General features: G+C 41.1%; 1 protein-coding gene across 1 annotated transcript in view; it reads left to right on the top strand.

Annotated features, from left to right (window-relative positions):
* Nucleotides 1-22911, top strand: part of cacna1db (calcium channel, voltage-dependent, L type, alpha 1D subunit, b) — a 131000-nt gene that overhangs the window by 62207 nt on the left and 45882 nt on the right. The window contains 20 exon segments of the mRNA XM_055165889.1: nucleotides 3553-3713; nucleotides 4332-4557; nucleotides 7193-7400; nucleotides 8078-8198; nucleotides 8769-8883; nucleotides 8964-9021; nucleotides 10908-10968; nucleotides 11809-11811; nucleotides 11932-12058; nucleotides 13218-13347; nucleotides 14408-14467; nucleotides 14512-14571; nucleotides 17483-17589; nucleotides 17702-17789; nucleotides 17888-17995; nucleotides 18234-18286; nucleotides 18813-18959; nucleotides 20378-20579; nucleotides 20686-20844; nucleotides 21812-21922. Coding sequence (XP_055021864.1) covers nucleotides 3553-3713; nucleotides 4332-4557; nucleotides 7193-7400; nucleotides 8078-8198; nucleotides 8769-8883; nucleotides 8964-9021; nucleotides 10908-10968; nucleotides 11809-11811; nucleotides 11932-12058; nucleotides 13218-13347; nucleotides 14408-14467; nucleotides 14512-14571; nucleotides 17483-17589; nucleotides 17702-17789; nucleotides 17888-17995; nucleotides 18234-18286; nucleotides 18813-18959; nucleotides 20378-20579; nucleotides 20686-20844; nucleotides 21812-21922 — 2305 coding nt within the window.

Below are 22911 nucleotides of genomic sequence, written 5' to 3'. Positions count from 1 at the left end.
GTCTGGGTCTATCGAAGCAGCGCTTTGCCAAGTTGGTGGTGGAGGCCTTTAAAAAGTGCTATGTTTCTAAAGACTGCCAACCACCATCTGGTGGGAGATGTCATTCGACCAGGAGCCTGTCTGCCTCCTGAGTGCAGGGTCTCTGCTCAGTGTTGCAGTCTCGAATCCACTTGAGGGTTCAGAGGTAGCACCCTTCCACATGTTTGTTTTTGTACATCTTGGGTCCCTCGGGACTTTGTTGGTAGTGCTTGAAGTACTTCCTCTGGCGATCAGTACAGATGAAATAGAACAAGAGTTAGGTATGTAACTGCGGTTCTATGAATCCTGTATGACTGCCGGAATACTCAGTCCCTCAGAATCCTTAGTAGCTTATGAGAAGAACTGGGACTGAGCTCTCAGTGTTAAGTGACTATATAGACTCACTTAGGCCACTTGGAGATCACAAGTGACTTTGTTTTCTTTAGATTCTCGACCTGCGATTGCACAAAGATGTTCATTCAGTGCTTGAAGCACTGGCTCTGGCCGCCATCCGGGAGTCATAGAACTGTAGTTACATACGTAACTCTCATTTTCTACATTCTCTTGTCATTGACCTCACAAATCAACCATGTCTCCATCCAAATCAGTGTCTCTGGCTCTTGTTTCTAGGAAAGATTTATACCATTTACAACAGGGGTGCTCAATACGTCAATTGCGATCTACCAGTCGATTGCCAAGGTCGTGTGGGTAGATCGCCGTGTCTTAGCAATCGTCTCGGACTTGCGTTTGGACTCGGTCTTGTCTCTCACTCAAGGTCTGACACTCAACAAGTGCAATCATATTTCATTACGGCCGCTGCTGTTGGCAGTAAACTTGTACCAGGGTGCAGGAGCGTGTGGGGCATCTCAGTGCAGCCTGTGCGCTCATTTGAAACCCGCGGAGACTCTACGGCACATCACAAACACACACGCTCCCTATGCATGGCTTGTCTGCAACAGCGTGTGCCCTCGTGTACCAGCGTGCATCACAGGGCAGGTTAAACTTCCTAAACATCCTACCTGATCATCTGCCTCACGTCAGCACGCCGCCCCTCGCCTTTTCACACTCTCGCTCCTTCCTCCGTACAGCGAACACAAGCCCCTTCCACAGTGCGGCTGATTAGAAGAGCAAGATGTGAAGCAAAAACGAGTCTAAATTTGTGTTACAGTGTTGGCACAAGGCAGGTCTACAGCATAGAGCAGATCTACAGAACAGACCTACTGCCACATTTGACTGAAGTTTGCCTAACAAAAGTGCACAAATGCATCTGTGTTTGTCACGATGTGCGTTTGGTTTGGTAAACGTGCAGAGGCTGGTAAATATCACTGCAAAACCAGAAAAGAATGCAACTCCAGTTTGGAACTTTAAAAAACAGGTTTAAAAATCTTCCTTCACTTTTTTCACAGTTTTGTGTAAAGTGCCAGAGGAAGTTCTCTTAAAGAAGGGGTTCTCAAACTGTGGGTGAGGGTCCAAAAAAGGGGCACAGAGTGTTTCAGAGCAGTTTGCTTGGCTTTGTATTAGGTAGATCATTTTGACTTGGTCATTTTGTAAGTAGCTCGCATGATGAAAAAGTGTGAGCACCCCTGATTTACAAGAATAAACAGAAGAGTCTGTACCCAATATTTCCAAGTATTTGAGATAGACGTATAGGTAGATTGATAGACAGACAGATAGATAGAGATAATAGATAGATAGATATAAAGATGGATGGAGAGAGAGATAGACAGACAGATACTAATCCATCACAAATAATTAGAATATCATGAAAAAAGTTCAATATTTTTGTCACTCATTTCAGAAAGTCAAACTCATATATTATGTAAACTCATGACATATAGACTGAAATATTTCAGTTTATTTCTTGAATGTTTATGATTGTGGCTTACAGGTATTGTAAGTATTGTAAGTTTGTATGTGTGTGTGTGTGTGTGTGTGTGCGTACGTGCATGCGTGTGTGGGTGTGTGTGTGTGTGTGTGTGTGTGGGTGTGTGTGTGTGAGTCAGAAAATTTGAATATCGTAGAAAAGTTCAATATTGGGAAGTCATGGTGTCACACACTAATCAGCTATTTAGCTCAAAAAATCTGCAGTCGTCCTGAGCCTTTAAATCAGGCATGTCCAAACTATGGCCCGTGGGCCAAATGCGGCCCTCAGACAAATTTTTCTTGGCCCTCAGACTTCCAGAAGAATTGGCCCAAATTACCTTGCATCAATGAAAAATTTTATTTTTATTGGAAGTTTTTTGAAAATCTTCTTTGATAAAGCAAATATTTAATATTTAGTGTGTGGTTTTAAGGATCTTAGTATGAATAAAGACTGATGGCTCATTCTAACATGTTAAATGTGCACATATTTCAATTATTCACTGTACTGAGCATCAGTTTAAGGCCCTCAATCGGCCCTCTGCTTCATCTGTGTTTAGATATGTGGCCCTTGATGAAAAAAGTTTGGACACCCCTGCTTTAAATGGTCTCTCACTCTGGGTCAGTGGGTTCACAATCATGGGGAGGCTGCTGACAGGACAGAAATATTTCAGTCTGTGTGTCATGAGTCTGTATAATATATGGGTTTGATTTTCTGAAACGAGTGACAAAAATATTGAACTTTTTCTTGATATTCTAATTATTTGTAATGGGCTAGTAGATAGATAGATAGGGATGGATAGGCACATGGTCACATGATTTGCTCACCTGCATGATGTCGTCAGAGTCCCGTAAATCCCATGTTTTACATTCTATCGTATTCTATTGTCTTTGTTCAGGTCACAAATCAACCATGGCAACCTGTTTCCAGAAAAAAATTTGGATCATTTACATGAATAAATAAACAAGAGAAGAGTCTGTGCCCAATATTTCCAAGTATTTGTGCTAGATAGAGATAGATGGATCGACAGTCAGACAGACAGATCTGTCTCGCCCCAGTACAGATATATTGTACAAGCAGCTCCTGAGGTCAAAATAAGTGCACTGTGGTCCATCTGCATCTAAATATAATTGTTCTGATAATTAGGAAATGTGCAAAATGTGGATAATTTCACAGCAAACTCTGCTCTGGTCTCTGAAAGTTGTGAAAAGTGCTTAGAAACTCATCAGGGTGAATCATTAGGATGTTCAGAATACAGAAGGTAAGTAAGAAGTAACTGTGAACAACCGCAAACTGTTTAAAATGAACTAGTTCTGTTTTGTCTATTTTTTAAAAACAGTAAAAATCACTTACAGCGCTTTTTAAAGGTGCACTGTGACTTTTTTGTGTGGAGGGGTCTGCCAAACACTTTCCTCCATGGACACGTTTGCTTTGTCTGGAATATTTCACAGTATGGAGACCAAACTAGATCAAGTTATAAGTCAGATCTGTGGAGAGGTATTTATGAGCTATAAAATCACCTGTAATTGAATAAATGTAAGGCAGAGCTGTTTAATGTAACACTGTGGAACATTCCAAGCAGAGCAAAGACATATCCATAAAAACAAGCAGGTGATGGACCTTTTAGTGTGTTTTTAGATGTTTTTTTCTCTCCCACCTGCCTGTTCCCTCAGTCGACAGTGGAGGCGCTGGAACCGTTTCTGCCGCAGGAAGTGCCGGGCCGCGGTCAAGTCCGTGCTCTTCTACTGGCTCGTCATCATCCTGGTCTTTCTCAACACACTGACCATCGCCTCAGAGCACTACAACCAACCCCACTGGCTCACTCAGGTCCAAGGTAGTCGTGGTTCAGTCCTGGGTCAGCCCTGGTTTAGTTCTGGTTTAGTCCAGGTTCAGTCCTGGTTTAGTCCTGGTTTAGTTCTGGTTCAGTCCTGGTTTAGCCCTGGTTCAGTCCTGGTGTAGTCCAGGTTCAGTCCAGGTTCAGTCCAGGTTCAGTCCAGGTTCAGTCCTGGCCTTCTTATGATCAGCCCTCCTGGTCCAACACCTCCATAAACTTTACATTTAGATCCTGGTTTGGTCCTGGTTTAGTCCTAGTGTAGTCTTGGTTTAGTCCTGGTCCAGTCCTGATTCACTCCTCATTTAGTACTGGTTCAATCCTGGTTTAGTCCTGGTTTAGCCCTGGTTTTGTCATGGTTTAGTCCTGGTTTAGATCTGGGTTTGTCCTGGTTTAGCTCTGGTTAGGCTCTGGTTTAGTCCTGGTTAATCCTGGTTTAGCCTTGATTTAGCCCTGGTTTAGTCCTGGTTTAGCCCTGGTCTAGTCCTGGTCTAGCCCTGGTCTAGTCCTGGTTAAGCTCTGATTTAGCCCTGGTTTAGTCCTGGTTTAGTCCTGGTTTAATCCTGGTCTAGTCTACAGTTTTAAACACTGTACCTCCTTGTTTTCGTGCGGTTCCTTCAGACGTGGCGAACAAAGTGCTGCTGGCCATGTTCACTCTGGAGATGTTGGTGAAGATGTACAGTCTGGGTCTTCAGGCGTACCTGGTGTCGCTCTTTAACCGCTTCGACTGCTTCGTGGTGTGTGGCGGCATCGTGGAGACCATCCTGGTGGAGATGACCATCATGTCTCCTCTGGGCATCTCCGTCTTCCGCTGCGTGCGCCTGCTCCGGATCTTCAAGGTTACAAGGTGAGGAGGAGCACGGCTTTGAGAGACCGTTTCAGATTGGGATGTCATGATCTGATACTGCTTTCTTAATATTTGCAATTCCCTGTACCAATTTTATACAGATTTTCTCATTTGCAGTGATTTTATTTACGTATTCCAATAAAAATAAGAGCAAAACCATAAAATAGCAATAAATAAATAAAACCAATAAAATAAATAAAAAATAAATAAAAGACACAGAGGACCACAATCCGTGTATCATTCGTTCATTCGTTTTTCAATATAAAACAAAAAATAAGAAAACAAAAAAACAACAGTTTTCTTCTCTATTTGTCTCCAAAACCAAAATATAAAAACGGATAACGATTTGTTTTTTCAGTTTTCGATTTTGTGTTTAAATGAAGAATGGAAAAAACAGATAACGGCCTTTTCCCGTTTACGTGACTTCCGTGACTGCAATGCCGCACTTTTGCATCGCGTACGGACTGAACCAGGACTGATCCAGGTCCGAGACCAGACCGGGATCAGAGCGGGACTAAGACCGGGACAGACCGGGACCAGAGGGGGACTGAGACCGGGACCAGACCGGGACCAGAGGGGGACTGAGACCGGGACCAGACCGGGACCAGAGGGGGACTGAGACCGAGACCAGCGGTCCGAGTGGTTCCGTGTCATCGTCTGCGCGCTGGTTCCGTGCGGGGAAAGCGAGAATGCGCTGTGGACTACAGGTCCGGACGGGCGGCTCCAGTCCTCCTCGCTCAAGAACCACGGCTGGTTCCGAGGTGGTGCAAAGCATCCAATTGATGCTTTCACACCAATGAAAACGAACCGAACTAAGAGCTTTTGGTTCAAATGGACCAGGTCCGGGACCAGACCGGGACTGAGACCGGGACCAGACCGGGACCAGACCGGGACCAGACCGGGCCTGAGACCGGGATCAGACCGGGACCAGAACGGGCCTGAGACCGAGACAAGACCAGGACCAGACTGGGACCAGACCGGAGGCTCAGAGCCCACGGCAGGGGCGAGCGCGAAGCTGAGGCTCGGATCCCGCGGAAGCTCAGAGTCAAAGCTCGGAGTCCGCCCTGGTCCCGCTCTGGTCCCAGTCTGTCCCGGTCTCAGACCCACTCTGGTCCCGGTCTGGTCTCGGACTTGGATCAGTCCTGGTTCAGTCCGTAAGTGGTGCAAAAGTCCTGGCATCGCAGTCACGGAAGTCACGTAAACGGGAAAAGGCCGTTATCTGTTTTTTCCATTCTTCATTTAAACACAAAATCGAAAACTGAAAAAACGAATTGTTATCCGTTTTTATATTTTGGTTTTGGAGACAAATAGTCTCCAAGAAAACTGTTGTTTTTTTGTTTTCTTATTTTTGGTTTTATATTGAAAAACGAATGAATGAATGATACACGGATTGACCACACAACTCAAAGCCACTTAAAGACCAGAGAAAAAAAATGTTTGACGTCTGTAAAAAGATGAGAAGCCTGTCCAAAGCACATGTAAACAATTTACCGATTTGGCACTGATCCATGAATTGTCCAAAGTTACATAATGTACCTTTAAACACAACTCCAGGTCTGTTTGTGATGAGGAAACAACATTATAACATCAGAAATAGGGCTGGGCGTTATGGAGCAAAAAATATATCTCGAAATATTTTGCTATATATCGATATACAATATCTGTACAGGAAAAATAACCCACCAAAACTACTGCAAAACCAAATCTGCCAAATTCCACAATGTCTTTTTTATTGAAGAGGTAGGCAGTTCATGTAGGAACAAAGTGCTTCTGCCACATTTAAGATTACAAAAAAATCCTGATTACATAAATAATAATTTAACTGTAAAATAAAATAAATAATGCATATTGCCTTCTTTTCATTCATAAATAAAACAACTCAACTCAAGCTCATCTTTGCCTTGACTCTGTTAACCATAACCATAACCATGAGCTCCTTTAACAGAAGAAGCTCAGGAGGTTCCTTACTTTAACAGATCCATGTTCATCACCAGCATAAGGAGCTCAGAGGTTTCCCACAATCCACTGCAGATCAAACCCAGCGTTTCCAAACACTATTGTACAAGTTACACAGCAGCAGATTATTAATTAAAATCTTCTGCATAAATAAACTTTACAACATTTAAAGCATAACGACTCTAGAGCAACATCAGCCCGTTTGAGATTATAATGTGTTTAATGCAGTTTTGTGCACATGTTTACATTTAACAGAAACAAAACTTAAATGCGCATGGCTAATTTGCCGCTAATGCAGTTTAGCTTCTTTCGGACTAAAGGACTCGACTCGATGAAATATGAGGATGTGCTGCTGATGGTCTTGTTTGTAAATGGTGGAACAGTTTCATGGTGCTAGAAGCTTTTCATTGACAACAACACCAACTTTCGGCATTCACAGGCGGTAGTGAGTAATGACTGAGACTCAAGCAGCAAAATCAGTGAAGCAGCGAAATCAGAATTAAATCTAAAAATTATATCAATATATATGATATGTCAGAATCCATATCGAGTTTAAAAAATATCTCAGTATATTTAAAATATCAAAATATCGCCCACCCTTAATCAGAAATTTGTGTAATCTGGGCTTTTTAACATTCAGAATTTGCTCCTTTACACTTCTGTTGTTGTGTTCTTTCAGACACTGGGCGTCTCTCAGTAACCTGGTGGCCTCTCTGCTCAACTCCATGAAGTCCATTGCCTCTCTGCTGCTGCTGCTCTTCCTCTTCATCATCATCTTCTCACTGTTGGGGATGCAGCTGTTCGGAGGCAAGTTCAACTTCGATGAGACCGTCACCAAGAGGAGCACGTTTGACAACTTCCCCCAGGCGCTGCTCACCGTGTTCCAGGTCAGAGCAACGTCAGACTTTTAAACTAAAGGTCCAATATTACAAAAAATTTACTCTTGTGAGATTTAAAGGTGTTTTGTGTAACCGTTGTGATGGTTTAGTTCTGGTTTAGTCCTGGTTTAGTCCTGGTTTAGCCCTGGTCTAGTCCTGGTTTAGCTGTGGTTTAGCTCTGGCTTAGCTCTGGTCTAGTCCTGGTTTAGCTGTGGTTTAGCTCTGGCTTAGCTCTGGTTTAGTCCTGGTTTAATCCTGGTTTAGCTCTGGTTTAGTCCTGGTTTAATCCTGGTTTAGCTCTGGTTTAGTCCTGGTTTAGCTCTGGTTTAGCCCTGATCTAGTCCTAGTTTAGCTCTGGTTTAGTCCTGGTTTAGCCCTGGTCTAGTCCTAGTTTAGCTCTGGTTTAGCCCTGGTTTAGCTCTGGTTTAGCTCTGTTTAGTCCGGGTTTAGCACTTGGCGAGAAAATAAATGAAAATACATTTTTGGGTCTGATTGACCCGCCTCAAGAGAGTGGGAAGGAAAAAAAATGTTTCTTCGGGTCTGTGTGACCCTTATTAGAGCGTGAGGGTTAAAAATCATTCTTTTTTATTTTATTTATTCATGGTAAATTGTAAATATTTTATATTATACTTTTCCACCAAGGTGTACACTGTTTACTCTGTGTAACATGAGTGTGTGTGCGTTAGATTCTGACCGGAGAGGACTGGAACACGGTCATGTATGATGGCATCATGGCGTACGGTGGCCCTGCCTCCTCAGGGATGGTCGTCTGCATCTACTTCATCATCCTCTTCATCTGTGGAAACTGTATCCTCACATATACAGGTTTTATCCAATGTGACCTGACCGACACTCATTTAAACAGGACACACTTAAAGGTGCACTATGTCACTTTTCTGCCTCCTGCTTATCACCACACAGAGGTTATTGCTGTGTCTGGAAAGTTCCACCATATGTCATTAAACTAAACTTTATTGTGTTTATTTGAATACAAAAATGCATAGAAAACATATTTAATTTGTGGTTTGACTGGCGCCGTCACTAACCAACTATTGAGCAGCTAGAATGCAACATACTTTTCAGAAGCCTGACATTTCTTTTTAAAATATCCTTTTTTTAGCAATCTTATGTAATGTTCTAACTTTCTGAGACACTGAATTTTGGGTTTACATTATCTGTAAGCCATAATCATCAAAATGTCAAAAAATAAAGGCTTGAAAGCTTCACTCTGTGTGCCATGAGTCTATATAATATACGAGTTTGACTTCCTGGAATCTGTGACAAAAATACTCTAATCTTTTGAGATGGAGCAGGCTCAAGCACAGTGTGTGTTTTTTAAATTATGACATTGTTATTTTCCTGAAGTGGCTTAACCAGACATCCTGCTCAATGTCTTCTTGGCCATCGCCGTGGACAATCTGGCCGATGCCGAGAGCCTCAACTCCGCCCAGAAAGAGGAGGAGGAGGCCAAGAAGAGGAGGGACAGTGTCAAGTAGGGTTATTTATGTATCCAAAAAATCCAAAATAATGTCAAATATGTAAATCAGTAAACATCATTTGGTTTATCTGCAGGGAGTTATTGACAGACCAGAAGAGAAGTGACCAGCTGGAGCTCCCAAACTGTGAAAAGGTAAGACAGAGCTGCTTGATTCTATCATTTCTACCATGTTATTACACTGTTTGTCTTCAAAAACACGCCTGAAGAGGTTTTAGATGTCATCCATGCATGTATGAACAATCTAGTGATCTCTCCCGGGCCCTATCTGAATCCTACTTACAGTTAGCAGTACGATCCTGTGTTAGGAGAATAAAAATTGCAAGTTTATAATTGCAAACGTGCTTTAAAGGGCCCATATTACACTATTTTCTGATCTATGTTATAATGTTTCCTCATCACAAACAGACCTGGAGTTGTGTTTTGTTTCATTCACACATGTTTAACTCACAAATCCTGCATATTTTTTAAGAGTTCTTCTCTCAAACGGAAATCACTCTGTTCTACCTTCTGATGTCATGTGGTAATACAGGAAGTGCTCGACTGTGTTTTAAAACCCCGTACACCTTCAGTAGAATCATGTAGATTATCATTCTAGTCCTAGAATTGCCAGTCGCTACCAAACTAAAGGTTAAATGTATCTCTTAACTTGAAAACTACCACTTCATGACATCACAAGGTGGAACAGAACATTTTGAGCTTTGGACTAATAATAAAGGTTTACTCAAACATGTGTGAATGAAATAAAACACAATTCAACACAATTTGTAGTGTGGTGGTGATGGTTTTGGTGGGGACGTACGGGAGGAGATGGCGCGGCATGGTTTAGTCCTGGTTTTAGACCTGATTTATACCTTCTTTAGACCTGGTTTTAGTTCTCGTTTAGTTCTGGTTTAGAGGCGTGGTGGGGAACACGGGAGGAGGCACGGTCCGCACGGTGTATGGGAGGGGGAGTACACGCTTTCTCAACCCGGTACCAAACAACCCACGGCCCGGTACCAGTCCACGGCCCGGGGGTTGGGGACTCCTGGCTTAAAGCACACAAGAGTCCATTTTGTATAATATTGAACCTTTAATGAATTATATTTTTTTCCTTTTTGGCGAACAATTTTTTATTTATTTTAATTACATTAGAGTATACATACATACAGCTATACCAAACAGATATTCAATTACAATTCTACAATTCCTTTTAATAAACACAATAAATATGTTAAAACGAGGCGCTGATGGACGTACTTTACAAAGAGCAGCGGGTCTGGAGCTGTGTTCTGTCTCTCTGAGTCTAGAGAGCGTGATTGACAGGCGGATTAGCCAATCAGAGAGATGCATGCTCTGTTTGCGTCAAAAACAAACTTGGCTGGTTACACGTAAAAAAGTGGGGAAAAAAACAACATAAAGTACTGAGAATCAGTGCGGAACAGTGCATATTTATACAGAATCAAAAATCAAAGCACCGAACTATTACTTAAAATAAGATATACCAGAATATTTTAGATATTTTTATTCTGAGTGTTACAAAAATTTTCGAGAGGAGATGTTTTCTGCATTTGAGACACGTAATACAAATTTGCTGCTTTGGTTGGATCATCTCAAGTTTGGACACAGGTTTTTCACGCTCAGTGGTCCAGTTCCTGTCATGTTTTTTAATAACAAATTAAACATAACAAAATCTAAGACTAAGACTAACACACATACAAAAAACTAAACAAAAGAACAATCAAAAAGAATCAAATCAAAAGAAGGCCTGGGCGTGTGTGTAGTACAGAGTTTCTCATTACAGTGTTTGCAATGCTGTATTTATATTTTAGGGCTGTCAAATCAAATTTGCATTTACATATTTTCTGTTCCCTTATGTCTTTTGTTTGGCAACCCCAAAACACACTTACACATACAGTACATTATACAAGCATAAACATACACATAGATTTTGACATTTTCCAACTGTATTTTATTATTATATTTAAAATATGGTATTTTAACTTTTTTATTGCGTGTGCATATTCTGTTGTTTTCTCCAGACACCAGAGGAACACTTGCTGGAAGATGAGAAAGATCCATTTGCAGCTCTCAACTCTCCAGGTACAAGCTCCATTTTTAAACAAGTCTACTTTAAAGTTCCTGTATCCAATTTATTCCCCGTGTATTTGAGGAAAATGTGTCTTGCCCAGAAACTGTAGTATAAATGGCCATAGCTAATCCCCTAACTGCCATGCCTTCAGTTACACTGCAAATTTCTCTGATCTGATCTAATTATAAAACATTTTGTTGTCAGATAATCAAGATGCTCATTAAAAGATGGTAGTTGTTGTTAACATTATCGTAACTGAGTTGTGAAAACAGTGAATAATTTGTATGCAAGCTATGATGAATTAGTTTTGTTTTTCGCGTTTTCAAGAGCCAGTCCCAAGTCCCAGCCGTTCTAGACCGCTTTGGAAGGTAGTACCTCCAGCAAACTGCTTTGGTACTGATCGCTTTACGCAGTAGAAACACTCAAGGTCAGCGCAGTTCTGTCCTGTACTGGCCTTATGGAAACAAGGCTATATTGCTTCATTCCCCACTGTTGCCACCAGAGGGCGACAAACACCTAAAAATCTAAATGTTCTGTCATAAAATTTAACCAGAATTAAAATATTCACGGTGCTAAACCTGATTTTCACTGCCTTAAAAATATGAAAACCAGAAGAGGTTAATTTTAAACAGTTTGCAGTGGTCCAAAGTTATTTCTCACTTAACTTATTCATTGAGAGCGTCCAAATTCTTTAGTTTATAAGCAACTTTCAGTGATCATATTTTGACCTCAAGAGCTGCTTAAACAATATATTTGTACTTGGGTAAGACAAATTTTGCTCAGTTACATGGGGAAAAAATCAGGTACAGTCCCTTTAATACTAAGCTGTCAAAAATGTGTATGTTTTTAAGGAGGTAACAATATTTTAACATGGCTAGAAGCTCACAAGAGTCACTTTCATGGACTACAGGCGCTTTAAATCGTTCCGAAAAGCCGAGTCTCTTTTAAAAATGTTTGGTGTCTTGTCCTGACAGATGAAGAGGAGCTGCCTGAGGTCCCAGCAGGTCCCAGGCCCCTGAGACTCTCTGAACTCAACCTGAAAGAGAAGACTCCTCCCATACCTGAGGGGAGCGCCTTCTTCATCTTCAGCAGCACCAACCCGTAAGATCTCCCTCTCCTCAGCTCCATCTCACCTTCTCCTCTGCTCCTCTGACCTTCTGCTCTATCTCAACCACTCCTCTACTCCATCTGACCTTCTTTTTTTCTCCATCTGACCTTCTCCTCTGCTTAATCTCACCCTCTGCTCCATTTCACCCTCTGCTCTGCTCCGTCTGACCTTCTCTTCTGCTTCCTCAGCTTCATCTGACCTTCTCTTCTGCTTCCTCTGCTCCATCTGACCTTCTGCTCCATCTCAACCTCTATTCTGCTCCATCTTACCTTGTCTTCTATTTCCTCTGCTTCATCTGAACCTCTCCTCTGCTCCTCTGACCTTCTGCTCATTCTGACCTTCTGCTCCATCTCACCCTTTGCTCCATCTCACCCTCTCCTCTGCTCCATCTGACCTCCTGCTCCATCTGACCTTCTCCTCCGCTTCCTCTGCTCACTCTAACTTTCTCCTCTGCTCCATTTGACCTTCTCCTCTGCACCATCTGACCTTCATTTCTTCTCCATCTGACCTTCTCTTCTGCTTCATCTGACCTTCTGCTCTATCTCACCCTCTCCTCTGCTTCATGTGACCCTCTCCTCTGCTCCTCTGACCTTCTGCCTTCTGCTCCATTTGACCTTTTGCTCCATCTCAACCGCTCCTCTGCTCCATCCTCTCCATCTGACCTTCTCCTCTACTCTGACATGCTCTTCTGCTCCATCTGACCTTCTATTCTGCTCCATCTCATGCTCTGCTTCATCTGACCCTCTCCTCTGCTCCTCTAACCTTCTGCTCCATCTGACCTTCTCTTCTCCATCTCACCTTGTCTTCCGCACCATCCTCTCCATGCTCTTCTGCTCCATTTGACCTTCTCTTCTGTTTCCTCTGCTTCATCTGAACCTCTCCTCTGCTCCTCTGACCTTCTGCTCATTCTGACCTTCTGCTCCATCTCACCCTCTGCTCCATCTCAACCATCTGACCTTCTCCTCTACTCTGTATGACATGCTCTTCTGCTCCCTCTGACCTTCTGTTCTACTCCATCTCACCTGCTCCTTTACTTCATCTGACCCTCTCCTCTGCTTCTTCTGCGTCATCTGATCCTCCTCTGCATCCTCTGCTTCATCTCACCTTCTCCTCTGCTGCGTCTGACCTTCTCCTCTACACTTTTTGTCACAGATTTCGAGTGTTTTGCCACAAACTGATAAACCACCAGATCTTCACCAACCTCATTCTGGTCTTCATCATGCTCAGCTCGGTGTCTCTGGCCGCTGAAGACCCCATCCGGAACTTCTCTGCGCGCAATATCGTACGAACACATCACAGTTTATACGGGAGAACACGGAGGGAAACAAATGGGAGACTGAGGCAAAGCGAATGGTGGAGGACTAAAGGGGAGGGTGATGGGAAAATAAGGGCTGGGTCTGGAGGACAAAAGGGAAGAGTGAGGGGAAAAGAAGGGCAAGTCTGGAGGACAAAAGGGAAGAGTGAGGGGAAAAGAAGGACGGGGTCTGGAGGACTGAAGGGAAGAGCGAACAGAAAAGAAGGGCGGGGTCTGGAGGATTAAAGGGGAGAGTAAGGAGAGACACGGTCTGGAGGACTAAAGGGGAGAGCATGGAGCATTGGAGTCTGGAGGACTAAAGGGGGGAGTGAGGGGAGGTCTAGTCTGGAGGACTAAAGGGGAGAGTGAGGCGAAATGAAAGCTGGAGGACTAAAGGGGAGAGCATGGAGCGGTGGAGTCTGGAGGACTAAAGGGAAGAGTAAGTAGAGACCTAGTCTGGAGGCCTAAAGGGGAGAGTGAGGTGAAATGAAGGCTGGATTACTAAAGGGGAGAGTGAGGAGAGGCCTAGTCTGGAGGCCTAAAGGGGAGAGTGAGGCGAAATGAAGGGTGGAGAACTAAAGGGGAGAGTGAGGAGAGGCCTAGTCTGGAGGCCTAAAGGGGAGAGTGAGGCGATAATGAAGGGTGGAGAACTAAAGGGGAGAGTGAGGAGAGGCCTAGTCTGGAGGCCTAAAGGGGAGAGTGAGGCGAAATGAAGGCTGGAGGACTAAAGGGGAGAGTAAGGCGAAGCAAAGTCTGGAGAACTAAAGGGAGCATGAGAAGAGGCGGGGTTTGGAGGAAGGCTGGAGGACTAAACGGGAGATTGAGGGTGTACCTTTTTGTGTAATTTTATTTAAATCTATATTGCTTTTTTCTATGAGTTTGTAAATGCCCCTAGAATATAAGTTTTATCACTGTACTACTTGAACAGTTTGTGTGATTAAAAGTAGTATGAGTCCTGGTTTAGAGAATTGGTAATTATATCAATACCTCAAATATGTATGTTTGATGATCATGTTTGTAGAATAACGTGCTGACTTGCCTCTTGCAGATACTTGGTTATTTTGACTATGCGTTCACGGCTATCTTTACAGTAGAGATCGTGTTGAAGGTAAAGTGACTGTGTAAATGTGCTGTCTTCTGATTCCTCCTCAGATCATAGGCTATGCAGACTATGTCTTCACTAGTATGTTTACTTTTGAGATCCTAATCAAGGTAAAATCACGTGTCCAAAGACTGCACTGAGCTTGCTGCACATGTCTTTCCAATGTTTGTCTGAGATTACAAACTGGCCGCCTGTTTGTCCTGTTATGGCAGTCCAAAATTACACGTTGAGATATATGTTGTTTGTCACTTTCATAGTCACATGTTGTATGTTTTCAGCCAATTCAAATGGAGATCTAGTCTGCGTGTCCATCCTCCTCTGTCCTAGTATTGTTTGTTCATATGTTTTTATTTAAAGAGCCCATATTACGCCATTTTCTGATCTGTTATAATGTCGTTTCCTCGTCACAAACAGACCCAGAGTTGTGTTTTGTTTCATTCACACATGTTTAACACACAACCTCTACGTATTTAAGCTGAAAACACTCCACCTTGACCTGGAATCGCTAATCTCTACTGAACAAAAGGTTAAAAAAGCAGCTGTTAACTTAAACTACAGCTTCATGACATCACAAGGTGGATCAGAGTGTTTTCTGGTTGAGAAACGAGCATAGGTTAAAGGTCTATGTACCATTCGCTCTTTTGAGCTTCAATTAAGAACGATAAACAATAAAACGGGAAAACAGCTTTTATTTCGTTATTCCATTTTAGTGTCAAACAAAAAAAACAAAAACAAAAAAAGATTTCGACCTCTACAGTATTTCCAGTATTTAATTTAAAGTTTTAAAAATCATTGTGCCTATTTTAATTTTGATATTTTATTCTCTCTGGTTTATTTTCCCCGGATGTTCTGCTGCTAGAAGGACTTACCTGAAAAATCATTGCAGTTTTGTGGACAAACGTGTTTTCTTTCATAGCTACGTGTTTATTTTCACGTCTTAGAAAGTAATTGTTGAACTCCATGACGAGAAACAGGAAGCAGCGATAAACTCTCCTTTGTTCAAGTGACTCTGAATTCACAGGCGACTCTGAGCTGCAGAACTTCATATAAACATATAAAGAGAATAAAATATCAAAATTGAAATAGACACGATGACTGATTTTTTGATTGGTTTTATTTGAAATAAACTTTAAATTAAATATTGGAAATAGAGGTCAAAATCTGTTTTTTTTTTTTGTTTGACACTAAAACAGAAAAATTAAACAACAAACTGTTTTCCCCATTTTATTGTTTTTTGTTGTTAATTGAAATTCAAAAAAGCGAATGGGACATGGACCATTAAATATGCAGGGTTTGTGTGTTAAACATGTGTAAATGAAACAAAAAATAACTCAAGTATGTTTATGATGAAGAAACATTAAAATACAGAACAGAAAATAGCTTAATATGGACTTAATAGTAGAAATATTCTCGTCCTCGTACTTTAAAAGGGACATACTGTGCTACATTTTTACATTTCTAATTTAGTTTTTAATCATGGTTTAATGTTTTTACCTCAAAATATGCCTGGAGTACTTCATAGTTCTTTGTTTAATTTACACGTTTAAATTTGGTAGTTTTCATCATAAATTGGTTGTACATAAACACATAAAAAGAGAAAGTGCTTTTAAAGTCCTAAACATTCTCCAGTCATTCAAATTTTGTTGTTCAAACTGTGAGCATAATATGTTCTCTTTAACTCAGTGCTGGTTTTGCTTTGATATTGTTCTAACACTTGTCCTTGTCAATAAAGGTGCATTGTGTAACTTTTCTGGTGGAGGTTTGCTTTGTCTGGAATGTTTCACAGTACGGCATTAAACCTTTATATCTTCATGGAGAACAAACCAGACCAAGCAGGCGATCCTGCTCAGTCAGAATGTTAGTTTTTCTAGGTATTTTTGAGCTATAAAACCACCTGTAATCAAATAAAAGTAAATTAGAGCTGTTTAATGTCACACTGTGGAACATTCCAGGTAGAGCAAAGACATATCCATAGAAATAATGTGACAGATGGCCATCAGAAATGTTACATAGTGCAGTTTTAAGGATGCACTGAGTTTTAACTATCTGCCAATACCTGATTCAACCAATACCAGAGCAGAGACTGAAAATATAACATAAAAAAATTATCCAAATATATTTTGTAACTGCAGAACAGCTTTGTAAAAAATACAACTTTAATATTGACATGTTTTGGGCTGACACTGACCAGTTATTACTCTAATTTACAGACCAAAATTTGATCTTGACCGCAACGATATCTTGGAAGCCAATATCCATCAAAATTTCCGATATTGGCACCAATATCCGATACCAGTATCATCAGTGCATCTCTAACTGTCATCACATTAACCGTAGCTTTTGCTGTCAAAAGCAGAACCCTTTGCATAACCTCTGTAAAAAACTAACAAAAAAACCCCCAGCATGAACCTCTTGGATATGTTTTGTTTCTTTAATCTAAAAGAAATAATATGCAGGATTCAAAACTGTAATTGTAATTATGAAGGCCTGAAACATACAGTATATTAGTCAAAAGTTTGGACTCAACCTCTCATTCATTGTTTTGTTTATTTTTTTAATCCTTTCTACATTTTAGGAAGACATCAAATACATGGAGCAAGAATTATGGATTTTTTTAGTATAGCAAAAAAGTTAAATAAGTCTACTAAATATTTTTGGACAAAGCAAAGTGTTTTTGGTTGTAAAATGTATTTAAAATTTTTTTTTGTTATTTAACCTTCTTTTTTATTTAGCTACAATTCCATACATTTTACTTCACATATTTATTGTCTTCTGTATATATATCAAATGTAGAAAGTTGTAAAAATATAGAAAAAAAACTTTAAATGAGAGGGTGAGTCCAAACTTTTGACTTTTAGTGAGCTGACCAGTCAAAATTGTCAGATTATAGAGTACAAATCCTGCCTATTATTGCTATAGCACGACAGTGTGTTATTTATGTTTAGGGTTAATGTGTCCTGATCTTACACAGGCCTAAATGTAGTGAACTATAGTGAACTATATTGACCCTGTGGTTTTCAGATGACGGCATTTGGAGCCTTTCTCCATAAAGGAGCTTTCTGCAGAAACTACTTCAACCTCCTGGACCTGCTGGTGGTCGGAGTGTCACTGGTCTCTTTTGGCATTCAGTGAGTACTAGTACTACTACTACTGCTGCTGGTACTAATTCTACTCTACTTCTATGATTTTAATACTATACATTTTTTGTTCAGTTTGTCTTAATGATGTTGTATTGTTTAGGTCGTCTGCCATCTCTGTGGTGAAGATCCTGCGTGTGTTACGAGTGCTCCGTCCTCTCAGAGCCATCAACCGAGCCAAAGGACTCAAGGTCAGAACATGTCAGGGTCAGAGGTCAAAGGTCACCTGCTCGTCTCTAAGTGCTGCCTCTGTTCTGACGTTCTGCTCTGTGTCTGTGTGTGTCTACAGCACGTGGTGCAGTGTGTGTTTGTGGCCATCCGCACCATCGGGAACATCATGATCGTCACCACTCTGCTGCAGTTCATGTTCGCCTGTATCGGGGTTCAGCTCTTCAAGGTAAAACCTGTTTAAACTGATGTATTTATCTGACAGGGACTGTGAACATGAAAATACTTCTGTAAATAAAGTGTTAATATGTTATAGCAAAGAAGATCACCCAATATTAACATATTTAACTGAAGTAAACATTTAACTATAACATAATAAAATCACAAAGACCCACCTGTACACTGTGTGTGTACTGTGTGCATGTGGCGTAGTGACCCTTTTATAAATGTGATCTTTGTTTCCACAGGGAAAGTTTTACCGCTGCACAGATGAGGCCAAGTCCAGTCCAGAGGAGTGCAAGTACGTTATATCAAATCATTGAGTTATGAAGTTATTAATGTAACTATGGGTCCTTGGTGTCCATCAGAGGGCGGTGCAGAAAGCACAAAATGATCAGGGACTCATTCAGTTCTCACTACACAGAGACACACATATGTTGGGATCTTTTTTTTCCCCCACCGTTTTTATTAAAGTCGTGCATAACAACTTGAACATTGTAGAGTATATGTTGAACTTCATGACATTATTAGAATATCAAGCAGTTGGATCAGTAGAGATAAACAGAGATAAGCTCTTTGTTCTATTCCCCTCAGCGAGAGGGGGACGACAGGGGACTGGAGGCAGACTGAAGACACATGACATACAGAGTGAAGGGAAGGAGGATGACGGGGACACCCAGATACGTCCTCACAGGGAAATAAACAGGACAATAGCGCGCAAAGGATGATAGGAGGAAATGTGCTCTGTCTTTATGCAGTACTTCTTGTTTTCCAGATGCACATATATTTTGTACTCTTGTCTTTATGCAGTACTTCTTGTATTCCAGAGGCACATATATCCTGTACACCACGGGGGACACAGCCCTGCCCGTGGTCCGAGAGCGTCTGTGGTACAACAGTGACTTTAACTTTGACAATGTGCTGATGGCCATGATGGCTCTCTTCACTGTGTCCACCTTCGAGGGCTGGCCCACGTGAGTTTGTTTACAAATCAGAGTAAACTTTATTACAAGAGTCGGAACCAGAATCAGACTCAGACTTGGGAATGTGTTTTCATAAAGGTTCTAATAAATAAAACAAAGACTAAAATATTCTGTATCTAGCGGACTGTCCTATTCAAGGGTTTTATGCTAAATCAACTAATTTTTAGCTTTCTACCATGATCAAAAACATGTCTGAAGAGGTTTTAGATCCTGTACAAGGCTCCGCCAATAAACCTACGTCACCCTTGCTCCTGGATGACAGTTTTACAAAAATATGCAAAAGCAGGATACAAAACAATACACTCCAACTTCACGAACATGAGCAATGTGAAGTAGTTTAATTAGCAAGATTAGGGATGGGCATTCGATGAAATTTTCTTAATCGATCGTCGAAAGAATTAACGATCGATTATCGATTAATCATTAACGTTTTTATATTAAAATGATCATCATTATTATTACTATCTGCACTACTAATCTGCATAAATAAATTCAACTTTACGACAAATAAACCGTAACGACTCTAGAGCCACATCAATCCTTTTGACATTATAATGTGTTTAATTCAGTTTTGCGCAACTCTCACAGAAACGAAACTTAAAACTGCATCGTTAATTTGCATAAATTAAGCGAAGATAAAACAACAGCTCTTGTGCGCTGATGTGGTTCCATTTCTGTCGGATTAAAAGACATGACTCAGTGGAATACAGGTTAGTGTGACCATATTTGCGTTTGTCAAAACCAGGACACCATACGGGAGGCGGGGGGCGGGGACTTGTCATCGACATTGCACTTCTCTCACCTGACAAAGCTTTTTCACACTGGACACCGAAACATATGTGCTGCTTTGTACACTGTGCACATGGACTCACACTTGTCCCGACCAGAACGGAAAGTGTGGAATTTCTTGTACAAGTCATCGTTAAATACGCATATGCTCTTCGGTACGTTGCAGGCGGACTGAATGTTTGTGTTTGCTCGCTCCTTCTGAGTGCAGAGAGCTACTTGTACGGACCCCTGTTTGGTCACGCTACGCACAGCAACCTACATTCGGTTTGTCGATTAAAATTTACATAATCGTTGAAATTCTTAATGATCAATTATCGATTAATCGACTAATCATGCCCATCCCTAAGTGAGATGCACACTGACTGTGTTGTAATAGTGCTCTGAAGGGGGAGTTACTTAGAGCATAGAGCAAAGGAAGTGTCAAAAAAGTGAATACATACAAGTTAATACATGTTAATATGTTGCTTTCGACAAATATAACATTTACTTTCAAATCAATTAAAGGTAAATATCTAAATATGTTGTGTGTTAACAGTTAATACCTCGCAGAAGTGTAATACTCCCTCTTTAATGAAATGGTGACAAGGTTGACTTGGTTTCCTCTCTGTCTCCCCCTGCAGGCTGCTGTATAAGGCCATAGACTCAAACCGGGAGAACATGGGTCCCATCTACAATTACAGAGTGGAGATCTCCATCTTCTTCATCATCTACATCATCATCATCGCCTTCTTCATGATGAACATCTTTGTGGGTTTTGTCATCGTCACGTTCCAGGAGCAGGGTGAGAAGGAGTACAAGAACTGTGAGCTGGACAAGAACCAGGTACCCACCCGCTACAGGGCAGTCGTAAAAACATGGTACTCCCTGTAGTATAAATAGTTTGTCTGATTTTTGTACTTCCCAAACCCTCTCTCTCTCTGTCGTGCAGCGTCAGTGTGTGGAGTACGCTCTGAAGGCCCGGCCCGTGCGCAGGTATATCCCAAAGAACCCGTACCAGTACAAGTTCTGGTACGTGGTCAACTCTACCGGCTTCGAGTACGTCATGTTTGTACTCATCATCCTCAACACGCTCTGCCTCGCCATACAGGTATGTACTACTATACACTATATAAACCAAGTGTGTACTACTAGACTGTGTATGCTACATTATATATACTAAACCAGTGGTCTCTAACTCCTGGACTGGGGAGTGGTACTGGTCCATTGATTGTTTGGTACCGGGTCACACAGAAACAATAAATAACTTACATTAGTTCAATTTTATTCGATATAATATCAAACCCACAAGCGGCAAAATGAGTAAAAAACAGACGTCTTTGGAAAACGTTTATTCATATATTTACAAAATACCACAGTATTTGTGTTGGTCGTATCATTTTCTTTTCTTGTATTTATCCACCACATCTTAAAGGCCTGAAAATATCGTCAGACCTTAAACTGGTCCGTGGCACAAACAATCACACACACTCACACATCTGTTATACACAGAATAAGTAAAATTTGAATAAAAACTATTACAGAGTTCAAATATAGTCACAAAAATAGTCAACAAAATACTATACTATATACTTAAACATACAGGTTGTGTAGTACTAGACCATATGTACTACACTATATATACTAGTAGCTCCACTGTAACCATCCTCCAAGACACTATAAATCAAACCAAAGTGACACAAAAAAATATGAATGAGAAATTTGGACTGACTGACCACCTTTCAAACATGATTTACTGTAGGCTTATGTTGGATTTGGTTTAAAATTTTTCTGTTGAAATGATTTGAGTAAAGAAGGGACCTAACATTTAGAATTTGAATCATCTACCAGAAAAATCCACAAATGTTGAAACTTGGAATTATCGATGATCTAAACCAAACCAGCCAGCAGACACATTATATGAACTGCGGTATAAAATGAGATGATTTGTTATTCTGCATAAACACTTCTAATCCTAATAAGATTAGATAAATTGCAAATCTTAAAATTAAAATGTGATAATTAGATAACATAGTGGTATGATCTGAATACTGTAATAACTTCTTCTTCTCCTGTAGCACCACGGTCAGTCTCACCTGTTTAACTACGCCATGGACATCCTCAACATGGTCTTCACCGGGGTCTTCACTGTGGAGATGGTCCTTAAGCTGGTGGCCTTCAAACCCAGGGTACGGCGGCTTCCTCGCGCCAAAGCAATGGCGTTTTCTATTAAACAAACGTTAAGCTCCGCCCTCAAACGCCATCACAGTTCTCACAGATAGAATAGAGTGGTGCTTTTTCATTCATTCATCTTTGACTTTTCCCTAAGTTTCCAACGACCTTCAGATCAGGGCTCGGGATTAACAAACCGCACATTTGACTCGTGGGATAGTTTTACCTTTCACTGTTTTTGCCAGTTAAAGGTGCTCTGCGTAACTTTTTTGGAGGAAAGTGAGTACGCCAACTGTTTGTTTGCGTGGTGATGTGAATACTTTGCCAAAAATGTTTCACACTATGACGTTAAACTTCTTTATCTCCATGGAAACAAGCAAGTTACACTGTCAGCCAGACTGTGCTGCTCTGGTGCATCATATTCTTTTCATTGGGAGTGTTTTTTTATTGAACATCGGAGTGGAAATAGACTATATGTATCAGTTGTGCCGATATTTGGACTTATTTCCCTTAAATCTCCAGCACAGGCCAATATTTTTTGTCAATTTGCTGCCTAAAAAATACACACAAAGCTTTATTTTAACACTTTAATGAGAAGACATAACTGCACTAAATGTGACTACACAGCTCTTTTATAGGTTTTTGATAAAAGAGGGATGTGGGTGAGTTTGGAGTAAATTTAAATGACATATTTTGTGGAAAATAATCAAAATTGGCCCTATAAACTAGCCAGGCTGGTGCCACCTAGTGCCCCCACTCAGTTTCATTTCTCTCCAGCCACTAGGTCAGGAATCAGAATACACTAGACGGTTTGCAAGAACCCCGGAAGTTGTAGACTGTGCACCGACCAATCAGAGAAGAGCTGTGAAGTCAAACTCAAGTGTCTGTCTGGGTCCCTTTTGTGGAACAGCACAACAGTAAACAAAGCGTCGAGATGGATGTAGACGAAGACAGACATTCTGTGTTGGCAACGATTTCTGAGATCAAGTTTTTAAAGCAAGAACAA

The sequence above is a fragment of the Boleophthalmus pectinirostris genome, unplaced genomic scaffold (assembly GCF_026225935.1).
Source record: "Boleophthalmus pectinirostris isolate CB_2022bp ecotype Guang Dong unplaced genomic scaffold, ASM2622593v1 HiC_scaffold_8, whole genome shotgun sequence".
NCBI lineage: Eukaryota > Metazoa > Chordata > Actinopteri > Gobiiformes > Gobiidae > Boleophthalmus > Boleophthalmus pectinirostris.
The sequence above is the reverse complement of the archived record's forward strand: the minus strand, read 5'-3'. Positions and strand labels throughout refer to the sequence as shown.